Source organism: Eumetopias jubatus, unplaced genomic scaffold (genome assembly GCF_037043125.1).
Source record: "Eumetopias jubatus isolate StellerSeaLion01/CBP00866 unplaced genomic scaffold, mEumJub1_p1.0 scaffold_4, whole genome shotgun sequence".
Classification (NCBI taxonomy): Eukaryota; Metazoa; Chordata; class Mammalia; order Carnivora; family Otariidae; genus Eumetopias; species Eumetopias jubatus.
The window spans coordinates 54,715,823-54,736,338 of record NW_028274810.1 but is presented as its reverse complement, the minus strand read 5'-3'; the positions used below and the strand labels follow the sequence as shown (position 1 = coordinate 54,736,338).

The 20,516-nt window shown below is 43.6% G+C and overlaps 1 protein-coding gene across 1 annotated transcript in view; it reads left to right on the top strand.

Moving 5' to 3' along the window:
- Positions 1-20,516, top strand: part of ROR1 (ROR family WNT receptor 1) — a 180,974-nt gene extending 160,458 nt beyond the window's left edge. Inside the window, exons 9-10 of the mRNA XM_088022847.1 lie at positions 3,172-3,383; positions 19,089-20,516. Coding sequence (XP_087878973.1) covers positions 3,172-3,383; positions 19,089-20,516 — 1,640 coding nt within the window. The remainder of the gene's footprint in view (positions 1-3,171; positions 3,384-19,088) is intronic.

The window sequence follows — 20,516 nt, the reverse complement described above, 5'->3', positions numbered from 1 at the left end:
GATTATTTCTCTTGGCAAGAAGACTCTCTGGGCTCGTTTGCATATCCTCAGTGTAATCAGAAAGAGCCAAGTTTGCCCGTGTTTAAAGGATTTGGCTTCTTGAAGTTTGTTCTCGTGCATACCCACAGGGGGATTTGTCCCAGACCTCCCGTTTACAATCACAGGCATTCCGTGAATAATCTGATATGGAATGAGTACAGAATAGACTCTTTTGTTTGCCAGACAGGTGAGAGCCCTACTTTCTCTTGTTGCTAAAAATCTGGGCCAGAAAAATGACTTGCGTTACGTGAGTACTAAATTAACCTCATTCCTTTGTAATCGTTACCCTCATAATGATTTCACTGAAAATCCAAGAATAACAAGAGGGATTCCCCCCTACCCCCGGCCTGGCACACCCTAGGGTACTGAGAAATTTGAAAGTGTTTTTATAATGTTAATAATCATAGCATCCAACAACTGTGTGGCAGTTTTCAATTTTCTTAAGTTTTGTCAGGAACATTATCTCTCACACGAACCACATTAAGATTGGTAGAGCAATTATTCCTCTTAAGTAAATGAGGAGATGGGGGTCAGAGAGGTTGTTTCCTGCTTGAGGTTATTTAGAATGCCCTGCCCAAAAGTTTTATCTCTGAATCCTTTTCTACTCTAAGGGTAAGGGCGAAACATCGAGTGACTGAGTTGTAATAGGTACTAGAGTAGATACCTCCTACGGTTCCTTCATTTACTGTTTGAAACAACCCTATGAAATAGGTATTACTCTTCTCATTTTGCAGATGGATTTGCTCAGAGAGGCTCAGAGAGGCTAAGTGCTTACTGAAGGTTGCACAGATGATGACAAAGGCAGTCTTCACAGGTTTCTGACTCTAAGACTCACCATTCCTTTATTCTGCTATATCATCTCTAACGTGGTCTACATAGATAGACAGACAGATAGATCTTAGATAGACAGATGATCACATCTGGATCTACTATATTCCTAATATAGAAGATCAATCTATCTGCTAGGTGCTGTGGTAAGCACTTTTCCGTGTGATTTCTTTCTCTCTGTCCATCCACCCATACACATGCAGACACAGTCATTACAAAAGGACCTGAGAACAGTCCCTAGGATGAGAACCACTAGAATGGCCTCCAGAGACACCTGGGTTATGTGTCACCTGCCACTGTATAAAATGGGGAGTACAAAAGTAACATGTCCGGCAAAGCTTCTATGTCCTTCCCCACTGTTCAGAACTCCCTCGTCCTTCCTATCTTTGAGAAACACAAGAAGTCCTACCACGAGAAAAGGGGTGCCAAACAGCACCATTCTCAAATTCCTGGCGGTGGAGTGGAGGGTCTAGGGCAGGAGATATGAAGCCAGACCAACAGGGGAGAAGTCCCAGCTTTAGAATTACTAGCTGCATATCCTGGAGCAGGTTACTTAACTACTCTGTCCCCTCAGCTTCATCACCTGTAAAAATGGGCATAAGGATGGCACCTGCCTCACATGGGGTTGGTTGTGAGGATAAAATGAATGAGTTAATGAAAAGCACTTCCAACAGTACCTGGCCCGTATTAATAATAATAGCTAACATCATTTTGTTCTAGAAAACACTCAGTAAATATTAAAACCGTTATTTTTAGTATACACAATAAGTAAATTTTACTCCTCCCCACGCCTCTCTGAAGGTTAACCCACAGCACGGCCCCAACACCCGGGTCTTGGTGCCTGTCTGTTTATGCAGGGAGAAGGCAGTGTGATTTAGTTACTGCTATATCTCACTGAACAACAGGTTCCCAAAGTAACTGTGTGTGAGAACAAACTCTGGATAGTATACTCTAACTTATATGTACTAAGGAAGCTCACAATTTAGAGGGACTTTCTGGGTCTCTTGACTATAGTCCTTCTTCCCCTGTTGCATTTCCAGCAACATATTGTAATTATCTTTTCTCTGTTCTCCTTCCCCAACCATGAGCTCCTGAAAGGCAAAGGACATACCGTTTTTAACTTCATATTCCCAGTATCTAGAATGATGTTTGGCAGTAGTAGTTTGTGTTTACTGACTTACTGAACAAGTGAGGGGATGAGTAAATGGATGCATGGTTAATTCTAGGTTAAGTAAATAATCATCTCCAAATTTGGGGTCAATCTGGATTTTCACACTTTGGATTTTCTTCAAGCAAGATAGTTGATAAGTTTATTGGTGATCAGGGCCTGTATTATGTAACCCCTCTAATTATTGCCCATAATTCCTGTGTTTGTTTTATTATAATTCAAATAAGTCAAATAATTTATTATCGTATGCCCAAAATATTTAAAGGTCAGACTCAAATCGATTTTTAAAAAGTATGCCTTGTGTCCTTCTATATATACTATATTCTCTTCCAAGCAATGGTAGAGTAGATATATAAGATTTCAACAATACACTTCAGAGTGTTAGCATTCATAATTACTGGGCTCATATGAAATCATTTAAGAAGAATTCTGGGGTTTCAAAAGGTGTCACGTTATTCAGTGATGCCGTGCTGGAGGGAACTGTAGACACCATCCAAAATAGATACTTCATTTGTGCAGACAAGAAGAAGTGAGGTCCCAAGAGGTGAATGGTTTGTTCAAGGTCATACAGTTCATCAGGAACTGAGTCAGGTCCCCCATATTCTCGGGCCAGTGGCTTTATGGACCCTGGGACCAGGATTCCTGAGTGACATTGATTCTGGAAGATGCAGGACTGGCCCTGTAAGTCCAAACCAGCCAAGACAAGGGCATGATTTCTGGAAGAACACATTGTAGTGGTTGATCTGGGCTAGCAGCCAATGGAAGAAGAACCCTGTGGTCCACATGAATGCTCTTGGGTATATACAGTCCATGCACATGACATTTAACTTTGAAGGTGTCAGAGAAATGCAGGTCTGCTGCTAAAGAGAGGCAACATCAGAGGGGGACCCACACACATGCAAAGGCTTCACAATGTCCCTCTGCAATTTTTAAGCACTTGAACTTTAAACTTTTAGACTTCAATAAATTATGTTGAAGGTTTGATAGAAACAAATTGTAATAAGCAGTGGTTCCTTTTCTCTCCAGTGAATTTTTGTGTATAGAAGAATAGGAGGTCATTTTCAACTATGCGATGTAATATTATACATGTTATTTGAACTAGTGTGACTTTTGCTCTTTTTTATTTCTGTGCCCAGATTCGAAGGATTCCAAGGAGAAGAATAAAATGGAAATCTTGTACATACTCGTGCCAAGTGTTGCCATTCCTCTGGCCATTGCCCTGCTCTTCTTCTTCATTTGTGTCTGCCGCAATAACCAGAAGACCTCGTCACCGCCTGTCCAGAGGCAACCGAAACACGTCAGAGGTCAAAATGTGGAGATGTCAATGCTGAATGCATATAAACCCAAGGTAAAGTTAGCAGTACGGAGCTGCATAGATTCCGCAGCCTTCGGGTTAAAGCCAAACTTAGCACCTTCCCCAGCTTAGAAATCAAATGATCTAGACTCAGAGTTTACAAGCTCTAGAGGTCAATTTCAGCATAACTGTACACCTCTAACTTTATCCAAGGCACCTGGAACATTCTTTCATCAGTATGTCCACGTCCGTGTCGGGCCAGCCCCATCACTGCCTTACCATCGAGTCTGGGCTAGAAAGAATCCTTAGGACATCATCTCTCCTAAGGATTCCGAGTGGAGCTATTTTGCAAAATTTCAAAGAAGGAAAGACCATACCCTTCCAATCAAACTGAAAGAGATGAACAGAGAAAAAAAGAAAACATGGTTTACTAACTTTTAACTGTCAAAAAATCCTTTATGTTGCACACCAGTGTGCATAGATTGCACACTTAAGAACAGTAAGTTTTATGTGATGTGCTTTTTTTCCACAAGAGCAAAACCTAAGGCCTAACCTAGGAGCTCAGTTAGGTTTAATGCCTAACCTCAATCCATTTCGCTTTGGTTTAAGCATTTTTAAAGAGAAGTGTTGTCCTTCCTATAATCTTCAAATTCTGTTGCATGATCGCCCATCTTAGCCTTCTCATCTCTGTGCTAAATCAGCCCACTTCCTTTTAGTTTTTCCTCCTCATCTTTCAACACGTGGGTTGCTCCAGGTCTTGGCAAGGAACCCAGGGTCACCGGCCCTTACCTTAAATGGAACACACACACCACATCTTGAAGCTGAAATACAACAGAGCCTTTCTCTTCAGAAAGCCAGAACCTCAATCCCAGGCTCTCGGCAGAGAGATTTCATTTAAATAATTTAGAGGACATCCAAAAAGCCTGTCTTTTCTTCTTATTCCAACTCCATAGGACATTCATTCACTCATCTACAAATATTTATCTTCTCTGTGGGTTAGTGACCATATTATTCATTTGACCCTCATAAAGAGAAGATGCATCTCTTTAATAAAATTTTAGAGAAAAATGTCTTCACACTCAAATTAACTAATCCTTTTAACTAATTAGTAGAGTTCCCTGTTGGGGCTGACTCTTAGCCCCTCATTTGATTTTAGTCTGTGTTGCGGTTGGATTTTTTTTTTTTTAATTTAAAAAAGTCTTAAGACATTTTTCTGTTGTAGTCATATTTGTTGGTAAGGTTTTTGGATTTCTTAAGTGTTAAAAATTCATTTTTTTAAGTATTCTGTCCCAAGCAAAACCACAGTTCTCTTAAGTGTGAATTTTTACCATTAAAAAAAAACCCCACAGACCCTGAAGAGAACAGCGTTCACTAAGTAGGTTGGTGGACAGATAGCAGTGGGGGTTCAGTTGTTTCTGACATCCTAGCTGCCAGCTACGCAGCTTACGTCCCTTACAGCATGTTAGAGAACATCACATCTAATCCTTACAAGGGAGTGGAAGAAAAAAGAGGGGTTAATAAGGTAACACCCAGTTGAAATTTTACAATTCCCAGGCTTCAGAGTTCTAGTGCAATGGTCTTTTTCCATGAGCATCTTTCTCCGTTATTTCTGTTACTAAATGTTGAGAAATCTTAGAAATGCCAGAACTCTGGACAGGAGAGAGACCCAGATCATCTGGCTTACGGCAGTCACCTTGCCCCTGCCACCATCCTGGAGAGGTGGGCTCCTCCAGGCTGCGGCAGGAACCACAGGAAGAGTACTTTCCATTGGGGAAAACTGTCAATTGTGTAGGTCAGCCTCAGTCTGCAACTCAATTCCATTATTAGCAGAGGTTTGTTTTGCAAAGCATGATGTCCAAGAGGCATAATGTTTTGGGTTTATGCAGTCTTTCAAATAAAGATCTCAGAGAGCTTTGTGGCATAAACGGAGAAAGCTAATGTGTGTTGAGGGATACAAATTGCCAGGAACTATACCAGGAGATTTATACTCATCATCTCATTTAATCCTTGCAGCTATTCTATAATATAGATGTGATTATTGCTACCATACAACCGGGGTAACTGAGGCTTGTACAGATTAAGTAATTTGTCCAAAATCAAAGAGCTAGAGATTGGAAGAGATGAAATGTGAACATAGGATTTTTCATGACTAAATAAAGTCCTTGTACTCGCCTGACCCCATAATAACTTTTTCACAGGACAAATCATGCTGGGAAGAGAGAGTGGGAGGGGGTCAGGCAAACAACTGAATATGATTCCATTTGGTTAGTTTGGGCTGAACACTAACCACAGGCATCACCCTGCCTTGTGATAAATTCTTAAGAGCCTTGTGTAACAGTCACACGTCTAAATGATATCGCTGCAGTCCTGCCAAAGACATGTGAGATTTGGCCAGAGCAGTAATAGTCCTCTATCCTCGATGGTCATAGAGACAAATGTAAAATATACTGGGACAAATTTTCCCAAAGACTTGGTGAAATAAGCATGGTTTTCATCATTTCTGAAGTGTCCCTTGCAAAATCTCCCAGTGCCAAGATTTCTCCAACCCAACGCTTAAAATTCAGCCTTAAACAGCTCTCAAATAATTCTGAACCACACTGTAGGTCGGAATGGCTTGACTATCTTTGACGGGGTTGAGGAGGGGAAAAGAAACAACAAAAACAAATGCTCGCCCTTTTTCTCTTACTCTCTTAAGAGATTTGGCTCCAATCAAATTTGAGTTATTCTGTTGTTTGTTTTGGTTCTTACTGAGTGCCTTTCCTGGAAAAAGCACAAAGGACTTCGTAGACCTTAAAGAAAATTCTTAACTGTAAACAATCACTCTCTAAAAGTGCTTTGAAAGGTCGCTGACCCATAAATATTACATGTACCTATAAAAGTTAGAAGGAAAGAACACACATAAGAAAGAAAGAGAAAAAAAAAAAATCCTGAAAACAAACACCCTACCAGCATAAAATCAAAAGGATATTTGGAGGCCGAGGTGTTAAAGAAGAAAGCATGGAAGCTGGTATGCCCGAGTCTTATTCTGATTTTTCCTTGGTCAATTCAAAAGTCAGAGGCTCCAGGATTTTTATTGATCCACATGAATATGCCCCTCAGGTTTTAAACTGTTTCTCTCTCTCTCTCTACTTGCTGAGCTTCTAAAATCCCCTGCAAGTGTTGGGATTAAGAAGAGGCTCCTCAGGGAGATTAGAAACCCATACCCTTCAGAGGGGACAGTAGCAGTCGTGAACAGACTGGTGGACAGACCTGGCCTGGGTGTCCAGAGAGGTGGGTGAGGCAGTTGGAAGTTAGACTCGATGAGGTTTGAGTTTCCTGCTGCTCCGTGGGGAAAGGAAGTCAGTGGGCCAGAGAGGCACCTCAGCGCTGAGCCACGAACAGTCGGGAAATGGAGACGCTCCTCTGGCTCTAACTGCAGCCCCCTGTCGGTCGGTCCCCCTTGCCCCGTGGCCCTGAGAAGCCACTTGGCCTCTCTGAGTCTTACTTTTCTCAGTTGTTCAGAGAATGAAGGAGACCCTGTTCATATAAGGTACTGTTCATTTGTTTTCCTTTTATTTTGTTCAGCAGGAGATTTCAAGCCATTCAGTTGGATAAGATAACCTCCTCTCTTTCCCGCCTTTAAAATCCCCTGATGAGTATTCTAGCAAGGCGTGAACTAAGTAGGATTTTTCTATATCGCATTACAAGTTTTATCATCCGAGTGGGTGTTATTTAAGAATACTGTGGAAAGTGAACCTTCTCCAAGAAGCCTGGGAAACCCTAACCTCCCTTCTCCTGGATTCTTTTCCTTTGCCCCCCACCCCCCACCCCCCAAGTTGTCCTGTGTCTGAAAAACAGGGCAGTGTCTGTACAGAGAAAATGCTGTGGAGCACTTTCCTTGGGGAGTGAGAAAGAGTCAGAGCCTCCCACTCAAGCACAGCAGAGGGGTGGGGGCTTTTGTCCTTCCCTCTGTGACTCACCTATGTGGGACATGGGCACCAGAGAAGTTAAGAGGTGGAGGAGCTTGAGAATGGGGAGCAAAGAACAGTTGGGGAAGTTGGGGGGGCACAGCCAAAGCCTGAATAGGACTGTGGGTCAGACTCCTGCAAGCTCTGGGCTGGTATAAGGAACATCTGGGGGAAGGCAGGATTTGCCTCACGTTCTGAAGCTGGTGACTCTATTTTATTTCTCAGTTTACCCTCATCTCTTGCCAACTTCTCTGTTTCTTCACTTCCAGGCAGTTCCTCTCTCCTTTTCCTTTCCAGCCAAAGTAGTTGCTGAAGGTACTGACACTTGATTATCCTCTCTGGGCCTGTCCCCTTTGCCAGCAACATGCTTCCATCTAAAAAGCCCTGCTGTGGTCTGGCTACCCCTTTTGAACCCCTGGCCTTACCCAGTGTCACCACACTTGGTGCTAAAATGTCCTCAATAGCTTTTCCACTCAGTCCTTAGAGCCTTTGTCTCCCCAGACTTCGGAGCTCATCAGTCTATTGACAGGGCCCTCTAGGGAATCACCAGTGATGTAATTCAATCCAATGGCCTTTTCCAAGATTTTATCCTCTTTAATTTCCCTGGAGCCTTGGATATTCTGAACCACCATCTTGAAACACTTTTTCTCTAGGCTTTCCTCCTATCTCCTCTGTTTCCTTCACTAGTTCCTTCAGTTCCTCCTTTCCCCTCCCCCTCCTCCCCCTCTCCTCTCCCTTTCTCTCCCCCTGCTCCCCCTCTCCTCCCTCTCTCTCCCCCTCCCCCCTCTCCCCCCTTTCTCTCTCCCCTCCTCCCCTCTCCTCTCTCTCCCCCTCCTCCCCTCTCCTCCCTCTCTCTCCCCCTCCTTCCCCCTCCTCCCTCTCTGTCCCCCTCCTCCCCCTCTTCTCTCTCTCTCTCTCTCTCTCTCTCTCTCTCTCTCTCTCTCGCAAGCTGATTTCATCCTCTGGCATTGCTTTTGCTCCCACTTGATATACATTCCCCAATCTGGAAGGACCAATGTCAAGTTATAAAATTCTTCCTCGTTGCACCTAAGGATCCATACTCTTTGGGCCTAACTTACCTTACCAGCCACATTCTTTTCTTAGTCGATTTCTGGGAAATAGTTTGATATACTCCAAAGGGCAAGGACTGTAAAGAGAGAGAGATGATTAACAAATCTCAGTGCCACTGATTCCCAGCCATGAGGTTTAAGCAAATTCTCTGACCCTTTGTTTTCTCCCCTGTAAAACAAGGACAGGAATAGTACTTAGAGATTTTTTTTTTCTTATTTGGAGGTTCTAGCAGGGGGAGCACAGCCACTCATATACCCTTGACCAAAGAACAGTCCTCCTCAATCGGGGAAGGTCACCCTCTTCGACAAAAGATGCAGCTTCGCGGGGGGGATGTGCATGGAACACTGAGGGAAGGAAGAAGGGGGCACCCCCCAGGCAGCCAGATCAGCCAGATCAACCCTGGCGATCAAGGGGGTAACAGATGTTGCAACCAGATCACCCCCACATCCAGTCTTTGTAGCACTTTGAGATAGCATGTCTGGTACTTCACAAGGATTCGCTAGCTAGAAGTTACTGTTATTTTTGTTACATTGATGATATTAACAACCACAGATATTTTAATTAACTACCAAATGCTGTGCACAGGATAATGTGGGTTGTGAGGAAGCTCTAGGATCCAGCAGCCCCCATTACCTGGGGTGAGGACAGAAGCAAGGGAAGCACAGCGAAGATACTGGAGGGAGCTCTTTGGACAGCTCTGGTATTTCATTCCTGTCTGGTTCCCATAAATGCCCCTGCCCACACCCTGTTGACACCCTGGGTAATATCCATCAGGGTGGAGAGGGTCTGATAGTTCGAGCTAGGAGCCTCAGCTCCAATCTGTGTCTGTAGAAACCTGACTTCCAGGGAGAATGAGTATTAGAAGTGGATATATTATAAGTGGTACTAGAAATAAGCTACAGTACATCACATGCATAATCTCAATGGGATCTCTCTTATGACCTTATGAAGAAGGAGCTAATTTGAGCCTGATTTGGGAGTGAGAAAACTTGAACCCGGCTCTGCCCAGGTGTGTCCCCATTGCTTCCGCGCTGCACTCTACTGCCTAATTTTGAGGCTGACCAAACACCTGAGCTCAAGTTCTCAGCACTTGGTGGCTCAAGCTGACACTGGAAGTACTGTCCTCTGTTCTGTCTGTTTCCAGGCAGGAGCGAACGTCTCCTATTGACATTATCAAGTAACCACCACAGAATGAACCCTGGTCACCACCAAACATTCAAACTAACCATCAGAAAGTTATGTGACAGAGAAAAGAATTGCTTCCGATGATAAATCACTTCCAGAGAAGTGCAGCTAAACTCCTGGCAAATGTGGCAGACTGTTGGTTGAAACTCCCTCCAGAATTTGATGGCATAAGCTGGAAGGCGCTTAGTTCGGCTATAGTCTTTGAAAATGTCCATAACCTCCCAAGATGAAACGGCTGTGGCCTTTAAGTTTTTAAAACATAATCATTTCCATTGAGGAGTGGAGCCAATTGTTTTGCAATTTGAACACTGTTTACCTCAGAACCAGTAAAATGCACAAAAATGGAAAATAGGCCTTGGAGTCAAGCAGATCCCTGTCAACAGCTAAGTCCAGATACTAAGAGATCTCTATTTTTATATATTCTCCAGGGCTCTTGTGCCCCACGGAGGCAAAGGCTGCTGTGGAAAGGTTCTGTTCATTTGTCCCAGTCAACTCATGGGGACAACAGAGAATCAACCAGAGTAAGGTCTAGATCAGAGACCAGAGAGTGATTACACCTTGACATTCCACTTTTATACCAGAGGGCTTCATGCTTTCAAAATTATGGAGCCCTTCGAGGATCAAAATGAAAACTGCCAATTAGTCCCAGAAAAATGCTCCAGCTTTGGAGTCAGACAGACTGGATTTGCATCTTGGCATCACCTCTTGATCGGTGGGCTTCTTTAGGCAAGCCTTAACCTCTGCATGTCTTAATTTCCTGATCCATAAAATGGGGACATCATAGTGTGACTCTCATGGGATTGGGATGAAGGTTCATGAGTTGATGCAGTAAGCACTGAGAGAGCAAACAAAGGACGTGTGCAGTAGTCACTAGTAAGACAGGCTCTGCGGTCTGACATAATGACCTACCAGCTGTGGAATCACTTAATCAGTCTGTTTCTCAGAGTTGCCATCTGTAAAATGGGGCTAGTAGTCATAGTGACCGATTTCCTGGGGTTACTGTAAGGTTGAAAGGGATTAATATGTGTGAAGTACTTACAACTTAACATATCAGCATTCCAAAAACAAATTGTAGGCATTGTTATGGTCTCAGGGTCTGGCACAGGGCAAGGATTCAATATATGGTAGCTACTATTAAACTCGGAGTACGGACATCTAGGGTAGGATCCGCTGTGTCCTCACTCTTCATGCTTCTTGCATGGGTCCTCACATACTATTCTCATATGTATGCTCCTTGGTATATAGTATATACAGTATCCGTTGACTGGCTGATACAACCAGCTATTTAAAAAGATCCCACACCGTTGGCTACCCATGAAAATAGAATAAACTGATGACATAACCCAACATATAGAGTGATTTAATTTCAAAACCTTGAATCTCACTAAGACAGCAGCAGACTCTAAACACAGTAAATACCAGCCAGTCGTTCTTATATTTACTTTAGCTGGCATTTCCAAAGCATCTTCTGAGCCAAGTGTTATTTTCTCTGGCTCCTATAAGTCAAAATTGCCCAACCAGGCCCTTCAGACGCATGGTAGTCATTCATCATGCAAGGAGCAGAGGTCCGGACCGCCAGTAATGGTCTGACCCAGAAAAGCCGTAATTCACTTATCCCAGTTGTTCTCATAGTGAAGCCTCCAGGTCAGGAACATCCTCATCACCCGGACTTGTCAGAACTGCAGAATCTCAGACCTACAGAATCAGAAACTCTGGGATTGGGTCCCAGCAATCTGTGGTGTTTTGGTTTTGTTTTTTTTTTAAAGATTTTATTTTTGTATTTATTTGACAGAGAGAGCTAGCGAGAGCAGGAACACAAGCAGGGGGAGTGGGAGAGGGAGAAGCAGGCTTCCTGCCGAGCAGGGAGCCTGATGGCGAGGCTCCATCCCAGAACTCTGGGATCATGACCTGGGCCGAAGGCAGACGCTTAACGACTGAGACACCCAGGTGCCCAGCAATCTGTGTTTTAACAAGCCTTCTGAGGGGCTCCAAGGCCTGCTCTGAATTAGACTATGCTGGTTAGTACTTGAGAATCAGAGAGCAAGCAAGTCCCCAAGGAATACAGATCTCAGGGAGAACTGTGCTTCCAAAGAGAAAAAGGACCAGGTAATGTCCTATTACCCTAAATCCCACTCTAATTCTAACGAGGCTGAGGACAGATGCCACCGTGTGGAACCTGCTCTTCTCCTGAAGACACCTGGGTCCAGCTAGAATTGGCAAGTGTATAGCAAATGAGATTTGTAAAAGGGCAGCCATCTTGGAGCATTAGGGCATGGGAAAGGAACCAGTAGAGGTACTACAGGGGATGGTTTGGGTCAGTCGTATGAATAGAACTTCAGTTCTTTTTCAACCTTTGCTGTTGGAGTCACCTTTACCTGTCCTGGAGAACCACCCTGGGCTCTGTTTCCCCCCACCTCATGTCACTCAGCTTTTTCTTTGTGTCCAGCTTCAAGTGGGGCTCAAAAGTAGAGCATTCATACCCTGCTCAGGTTAGAAGCAAAAAGTCACAAATCCATGGATCCATGCTGCCCACAAATGCAGGCCATCAGGCCATCCTCACCTCATCTCCTACGGCAATCACTTCTGTCAAGTGAGCAGGAAATGGCAGGTTAGTCGTAAGCTGTGTCACCCAGAGGAATCGTTTCAAATGTATTATCACCTAAGGTGTAACTTCCCAAAGGTGGAAGGAGATGAAGTCATTGAGTCTGTCTTCCTTATCCATCTGCCACCCACCTCATGACAATTTTTTAAAAACTCTACTCATGGTCCATTGCTTTCATATCTAAAGGTAAGAGATCTAAAAGGATCCCATGTCCCCATTTAGTAATGTCACTCAGGTGAAGGTAGCCACCAACATCAGCCTGGCCTCCATCAGCAGTTTAGACACAGGACGACGATAGTCACATCTGACTCACAGCTAAATGACCATCATCTAGAATGTTCTCCCTTCATTTTCCTTCTGTGAAGAGCTCATGTAAACTCTAATACAGTTGCTCTTCAAAAATGTCTAAGGGAAGAGGCAGATTTGGAGTTTAGAATCACGTATCAACTTCTACATCAACTTTGATTTTTCTCCCCCCACCCCCTGCCAAATTATACAATTTTTAAAACCTCACTGAGGCAGATGTGTGTTTACTTTGAGAAGTAAAAATGTTAACATTAAAACTGAAAGCCTGTTTCAGTTTTAAGGTACTTAATTGCCTTAGAGCATATCATAAACCGAGCCCATCTTGTCATTCAACTAATGGAGGGAGTGATAAAGAGATAGGAGCCCAGGACCCTATTCATTCCAGTTTTCCTTTGTACTTCGTTTACTTTGGCACCGTGCCTCATGTGTATTTTACACTTCTTTACATTTTGTACATCCCTGTATGACAAATACTTGTCAAACAAAAACTAAACAGATTTATAACCCCTTAACTTGAAATGAGCCAAAATTGAACTGCCAAAACTTTATGACTTCATTTTCTTTCATAGTTCTCCACTACATTGGTTCAAACAGACAAACCCCACTTGAGGTCAAGCCAAGGTCATTTCACTTTCATTACTAAAATATAATTTACAATATGCCAGACCTAAACAAGTTTAGCCTAAAGGGTTTCTATAATGTAAACCATCTGTTCTTCAACAATACGGCTCATTTCCTGCCGTCACTGGACAGTCTACTGACGGCTGCTTTAAGGGGTTTTATGATTTTTTAACTAGTTCAGGATTTATGTAAAATTTGAAAATGAGTCTGTAGTTAAGACACATTTGTACCAAGTAACTTGAGCATTTTAAAAATGCAAATCACTCTGTAAATTGTTCCCCTGAAACCAAGCTCCGAGCAGTTTTTCTGGGTACTTCTATGCCGGCTGCCACACAGGTGTTCCAGGGAAGGGTTTCGTGAAGTTTGCTGTTTTCGTTGCCTTCCATGCTTCTTTCCAAAGCAAAATCCCCCGGTCTGGGTATGACTAGCTGTGGGGAACTGCTCCTTCCTTCTCTGGGCTAGAGAAGAGCTGGTACTCTGTGCTATAGGGCCCGCTGGGTACAGGTGGGGTCTGAAAGACACACTTGGGGTCAAAGCCTCCTCTCCTGTGTCTGAACGGGGGATAAAGAACAGTTGTAACTCCAGGGAACGACCACACACTGAAGGCTGGCCTCACAGCCCTGTAAGGTGTCAGGCCCCTGGCTGAGCCTCCAGAGACTTCTGTGTCAAACCGGGCTTGCCAGCCAGCAAGCTTCTCTGGTTTCAGACAGAACGGTGTGGCCCGAAGCAGAAGGCCTTGCAGTGCAAGTGAAGCTCTTTTTGGCTCTTCTAAAAGATGCTTGACACTTTTCAAGCCTCCATCGTTCTCCATCTGTGAAATGGTAAGAGTAAGAGTTCTTTTTTCCAAGGGCAAATAGAAGAGAACTGATTTGCTTACCTCAGTGGAGGGGAATGCAACCGGTCTTCTTAGCCACGAAGCCCCAGGGGCCGTGTGTCAGGCCCGTGCCAAGGCCCCGTCCGCCCCTCTTCTCTCCCAGTCCCCAGAAGTTTGGCCAGCTGGCTTTTCTGTCCATCTGCCACCATCTACTCTTCCACATGGGTTCTTTCTCCCTCCAGCTGTCTTCATTTTCCAGAACCCTAGAGGAGCAGGCCACAAAATAGATTCTCTGTTTTGAGATTGAAGATTTTTAAGATCTTAAGATTTTTGTTTTAAACCAACAACTGCAGGAGAACAGGGAAAGATTAATAGGAGGAAATCCAGTACATTTTTTTAAACATAAAGAGAATTAGAGAAAACTGTCTAGAACTACTTAAGGCTGTAAATGGATCTAAATCATTTGCATTTATTCCGCTTCTCGGATTACGTCCATAATAAGGATAGTAATATTGATGTAAAGATCACTTACTAGGTGGAAATTACTTTCATACATTGTTGCATTTAATCCCTAGTGTAACTATGGAAGCTGCATATTATATTATTTCATGGATATGGAAATAGAGGTTCAGAAAAGTGAAGAAGCTCACCCAAGGTCAACCAGCTAAGATATAGGACCTACCACGCAGGATTGTTGTCTTAAATGAGTTAATATTTGTTAAGTGCTTAACAGTATCTAGCATATAGTAAATGTTATATAAGTATTAACTAATATTAATAGAAAGCAACAGGTCCAAGATGCAAATTCAGATTGGTATGACTCCAAAGATCACATAGTTTGAATGCCCTGCACTGCTTATGCATTAGTTTCAGCGGGGGCAGGAAAAAGTAGTCCTAACTCCTCATTACATCAGTCTAATATTCCTTGAGTGTAGTTACTAATTCTGACTTTCCCTCAAAAAAATTTTATTACTCAGTCACATACGCTTCTCTCTCACCAAAGCCTGGGGATCCTGTTTAGGTGGAAAATAAGTAAATACCTACTATGCCATTCAAGGGACCCTCACATAAATTGGATTCATTTAAATCATTAGGAAAGGGGCACTTGGGTGGCTCAGTCAGTTAACCGTCTGCCTTCGACTCAGGTCATGATCCCAGGGTCCCGGGATCGAGCCCCCCGCCCCCATCGGGCTCCCTGCTCAGCGGGGAGTCTGCTTCTCCCTCTGCCTTTGCCACTCCTCCTCCACTCGTGCTCTGTGTCTTGCTTTGTCTCTCTCAGATAAATAAAATAAAATCTTAAATAAAAATATATATGTAAAAAAATAAATCATTAGGAAAAATTGTGATAGAAATCCCAACCTTAACATCATGCAGGAGAAATTCACCTTGGGTTAGTCTTCCCACAAAAGCAAAAATCATCTGAGTGCCACAAGAGAAAAAAGTAAGGTTGGTTCAAATGGTTCCTTTTTCCCATCACCCACACGCAGCTCTCCCAGAGGAACAACGTAGCTCCCATAAGAATCCAACCCCTATAAGCAAAAGGAAAAATAGTGGATGGACCTGTGATTGCAAAAGAAGTTTCCATATTCAGTCAGATAGAAAGATTGGTCATATGTTTTTACTTTTTGACTTTTTCTTGGTTCAAAAATTTTAAAGGGTAGGGACGCCTGGGTGGTTCAGTAGGTTGAGCATTTGCCTTCGGCTCGGGTTGTGATCTCGGGGTTCTGGGATCGAGTCCCACATCCGGCTCCTTCCTCGGCGGGGAGCCTGCTTCGCCCTCCGCCTGCCGCTCCCCCGGCTTATGTGCTCTCTCTCTCATTCCCCCTCTCTCTGACAAATAAATAAAATCTTTTTAAAAAAATGTTTTTAAGTATAGAAAAGCATGAAGTGAAAACTCTCCCAGCTCTGTCCCCTTTCTCCCAGTTCCCACTTCTGTATTCCCCCATAACCACTGCTGTTTCCGGAGTGTCCTTTCAGAGTTTCTTTATACATATGCAAATAAACATGAATATATTCATTCTTTTTCCCCTCCCCCTTCACACAAAAACACATGCAGCATTAATTGTTCTTTTGCTTTTTATTTTTGACTTAGCAGTAGGATTTTGGAGATCTTTCCATATTGGTACATAGAAAATGTCCTCATTCTTAAACTATATAATACTCTTTATTAGTTCAATCCATAATTAACATAACCAGTCTCCTCTAGATAGACCTTTAGGTTGTTTCTTTTTATTTTAAAGGAAATTTTATTTTATTTTATTTTATTTTTAGAGAGAGCAAGCACGAGCAGCAGAGGGGGGAGGGGTGTAGAGGGAGGGAGGGAGAGAAAATCTTAAGCAGGCTCCTCTCACCCAGCACGGAGCCCAACACAGGGCTCAGTCTCACTACCCTGAGATTATGACCTGAGCTGAAATCAAGAGTCAGACGCTCAGCCAACTGAGCCACCCAGGCGCCCCCATTTAGGTTGTTTCTACTCTTTTGCTCCTATAATACTATGATGAATAGGACTGGATCAATAAACTTTAATTTACTGAATGTTTAAAGCAATGTGTTACCATTACTTTCAGCAGAAGTAACTTTCCTATAAGACATTTCCAAATACAAACCCCTTGAGATTGGCTTTAATGAGCCCTATTTCTAATAGGAAATATTATTTACATGAGAAAATTAATGTTTCAAAATGGTCAATTTTATTTTGTCCTTTTAAGTATTTTGCTGCATGTTTATTTACACTTATATAATTAGGTTAATGGGCATTTTGCCCTGGAAAATATCAGCCCAGAACAGAACTAATCATCATGAATTTTAAATTAATAGAGTTTGGAATAGAGAAATATTTTACTTAATCTTCTAAACTGTTGTTTTAAACTCTGTACAGAGAACTCTGAATTCTATATGTATTTACAACATTGTCAGCTTTAATTGGAACACTCAGAGTAGTATTCTTTTTCTTAAAAAATTTAAAGTGAGGGAATTATTTTTAAAATTAGTTTATGTACAAGGGCGCCTGGGTGGCTCAGTCGTTAAGCGTCTGCCTTCGGCTCAGGTCATGGTCCCAGGGTCCTGGGATCGAGCCCCGCATCGGGCTCCCTGCTCAGCAGGAAGCCTGCTTCTCAAACTCTCCCACTCCCCCTGCTTGTGTTCCCTCTTTCACTGTCTCTCTCTCTCTGTCAAATAAATAAATAAAATCTTTAAAAAAAAAAAAATTAGTTTATGTACAAATGCATTGCTTTTATGATTTGTTTCTTAGCAAATTCATCTAGAATTCAGGCTAGATTTGAGGTGAATTTCAAAAATTATTGCCAATACCAAATGTGACAATTTAATACATATTTCCATTGTGAGCTAGGTGTTTTTTCCTGTCTGTCTTAACGTCAATTAGTAAACAACCCACTTGCAAAGCTGTAGTGTTATCAGTTGGTATGAAGAGCAATGCCTCCCTTCAAGAAATTGAAATCTGGGGGCGCCTGGGTGGCTCAGTCGTTAAGCGTCTGCCGTCGGCTCAGGTCATGATCCCTGGGATTGAGCCCCGCGTCGGGCTCCCTGCTCAGCCAGGAGCCTGCTTCTCCCTCTCCCCTGCTTGTGTCCCCTCTCTTGCGGTGTCTCTCTCTCTCAAATAAATAAATAAATAAAATCTTTAGAAAAAAAGAAACTGAAATCTGATTGAGAGGACAAAATATTCATTAAAAGAACAGCAACATATATAATGGAATATTATGCAGCCATCAAAAAACGAAATCTTACCATTTACAACGACATGGACGGAACTAGAGGGTATTATGCTAAGTGAAATAAGTCAATCAGAGAAAGACAATTATCATATGATCTCACTGATATGAGGAATTTGAGAAACAAGACAGAGGATCATAGGGGAAGGGAGGGAAAAATGAAACAAGATGAACCAGAGAGGGAGACAAACCATAAGAGACTCTTAATCTCAGGAAACAAACTGAGCGTTGCTGGAGTGGAGGGGGGTGGGAGGGATGGGGTGGCTGGGTGATGGACATTGGGGAGGGTATGTGCTATGGTGAGCGCTGTGAATTGTGTAAGACTGCTGAATCACAGACCTGTACCTCTGAAACAAATAATACATTATATGTTAATAAAATTAATTAATTAATAAAAAATTAAAGAAGAACAACAGCAAGGTAACAGCTAAAAGTTAAATAGCAGTTACCATGTGCTGGACACCATGCTGAGTACTTTACAAATGTTAATTCACTACAAATTCACAAAGAACCCTACCAGTACAATTATCCATTATGATCGTTCCATTTTACAGATGAGGGAATTGAGGCTTAGGGTGGTTGAATACCGTAGCTAGAGTCACACAGCTGGTAGGTGGAAAAGGTGGCATTCAGATTCAAATTGTCTGGGGAGGCCACGCATGTAACCAGCCCTCACTCTGCCTCTTGTGTATGGTGGCATTCAGACAGTAAAGCAAAAGGACTCCAGAGAAGGCAAAGACCTTAGTGGTCAGGGAGAGTTTCGGAGGGAACAAGACTTGATAAGCACTGGGGAGCACATTCCAAACCTCCCTGCCTCTACTGTGAGCACTGCAGGAGGACAGCATTTCATTTTGGTTTCTCTGGCTTTTCGCACAATAAATACCCTAAGAATAAGAACACATTGCAGGAAGAGAGTTGTTAGGCAAGAATGGCCATGGCGTTCGGGGTGGACACTGAGGAGACCTATTTAAGTAAAGTGACGCTAACATACAGAGAAGTGGCAGGGGTAGGCAGGTTAGGACCAAATCACATACGCTCTATATGCCAGGCGGAGAATTCAGGCCTTATCCTCTGCAGCAACACCTCACACACTGTAATGTTTACTGAAATCAGCTGGGGTCTTGTTAAATGCACATTCTGATCCAGCAGACCTGGGGGTGGGCCCAAGAGCCCTCATCTGTTGTAAGCTTTGAGTGACGCCGATGCTGCTGGTCTCAGGACCACACTAGCAAGACTCTAGTCTCCGGCAGCAAGCAGCCTTCGGAGCAGGGGATGTGGATGGGGGCAGTGGGAGTGACAGAAAGCCGCCTGTGGTACCTCCTCCAGGTTGTGGCCAACAACTTTAAAGACTTAGAGACCTACAGTATTTTATTCAGTCTGGTTTATAGAGCCTCTCTCTATATGCCCCACCCCTTCTTTCAGAGGCCAAGATGTCTTGCCTTAAGAAATGTTTTAAAACCACACTTTTTGCTTCTTTTTATACAGAGCAAGGCTAAAGAGCTCCCACTCTCGGCTGTACGTTTTATGGAAGAACTGGGTGAATGTGCCTTTGGAAAGATCTATAAGGGCCATCTCTATCTCCCAGGCATGGACCATGCTCAGCTGGTTGCCATAAAGACCTTGAAAGACTGCAACAACCCCCAGCAATGGACAGAATTTCAACAGGAAGCCTCCCTGATGGCTGAACTACACCACCCCAATATCGTCTGCCTTCTAGGGGCCGTCACTCAGGAGCAACCGGTGTGTATGCTTTTCGAGTATATGAATCAGGGGGATCTCCACGAGTTCCTTATCATGCGATCCCCACATTCCGATGTCGGCTGTAGCAGCGACGAAGACGGGACCGTAAAATCCAGCCTCGATCACGGAGATTTTCTGCACATTGCGATTCAGATTGCAGCCGGCATGGAGTACCTGTCTAGTCACTTCTTTGTCCATAAGGACCTTGCAGCTCGCAATATTTTAATCGGGGAGCAGCTTCATGTAAAGATTTCAGACCTTGGGCTTTCCAGAGAAATATACTCTGCTGATTACTACAGGGTACAGAGTAAGTCTTTGCTGCCCATTCGCTGGATGCCCCCTGAAGCCATCATGTATGGCAAATTCTCATCTGATTCCGATATCTGGTCCTTTGGGGTTGTCTTGTGGGAGATTTTCAGTTTTGGACTGCAGCCGTACTACGGATTCAGTAACCAGGAGGTGATCGAAATGGTAAGAAAACGACAGCTGTTGCCATGCTCCGAAGACTGCCCGCCCAGAATGTACAGCCTCATGACAGAGTGCTGGAATGAGATTCCTTCCAGGAGACCCAGATTTAAAGATATTCACGTCCGGCTTCGCTCCTGGGAGGGACTGTCCAGTCACACCAGCTCTACGACCCCTTCGGGAGGAAATGCCACCACGCAGACCACCTCCCTTAGCGCCAGCCCAGTGAGTAATCTCAGTAACCCCAGATATCCCAATTATATGTTCCCGAGCCAGGGTATTACGCCACAGGGCCAGATTGCTGGTTTCATTGGCCCACCAATACCTCAGAACCAGCGATTCATCCCCATCAATGGATACCCAATACCTCCTGGATATGCAGCATTTCCAGCTGCCCACTATCAGCCAACAGGCCCTCCCAGAGTGATCCAGCATTGCCCGCCTCCCAAGAGTCGGTCCCCGAGCAGCGCCAGTGGGTCCACGAGCACTGGTCATGTGACCAGCCTGCCCTCTTCGGGATCCAACCAGGAAGCCAATATTCCCTTACTACCACACATGTCGATTCCAAATCATCCCGGTGGAATGGGTATCACCGTTTTTGGCAACAAATCTCAAAAACCCTACAAAATAGACTCAAAGCAACCATCTTTGCTAGGAGACTCCAATATTCACGGACACACCGAATCTATGATTTCCGCAGAACTGTAA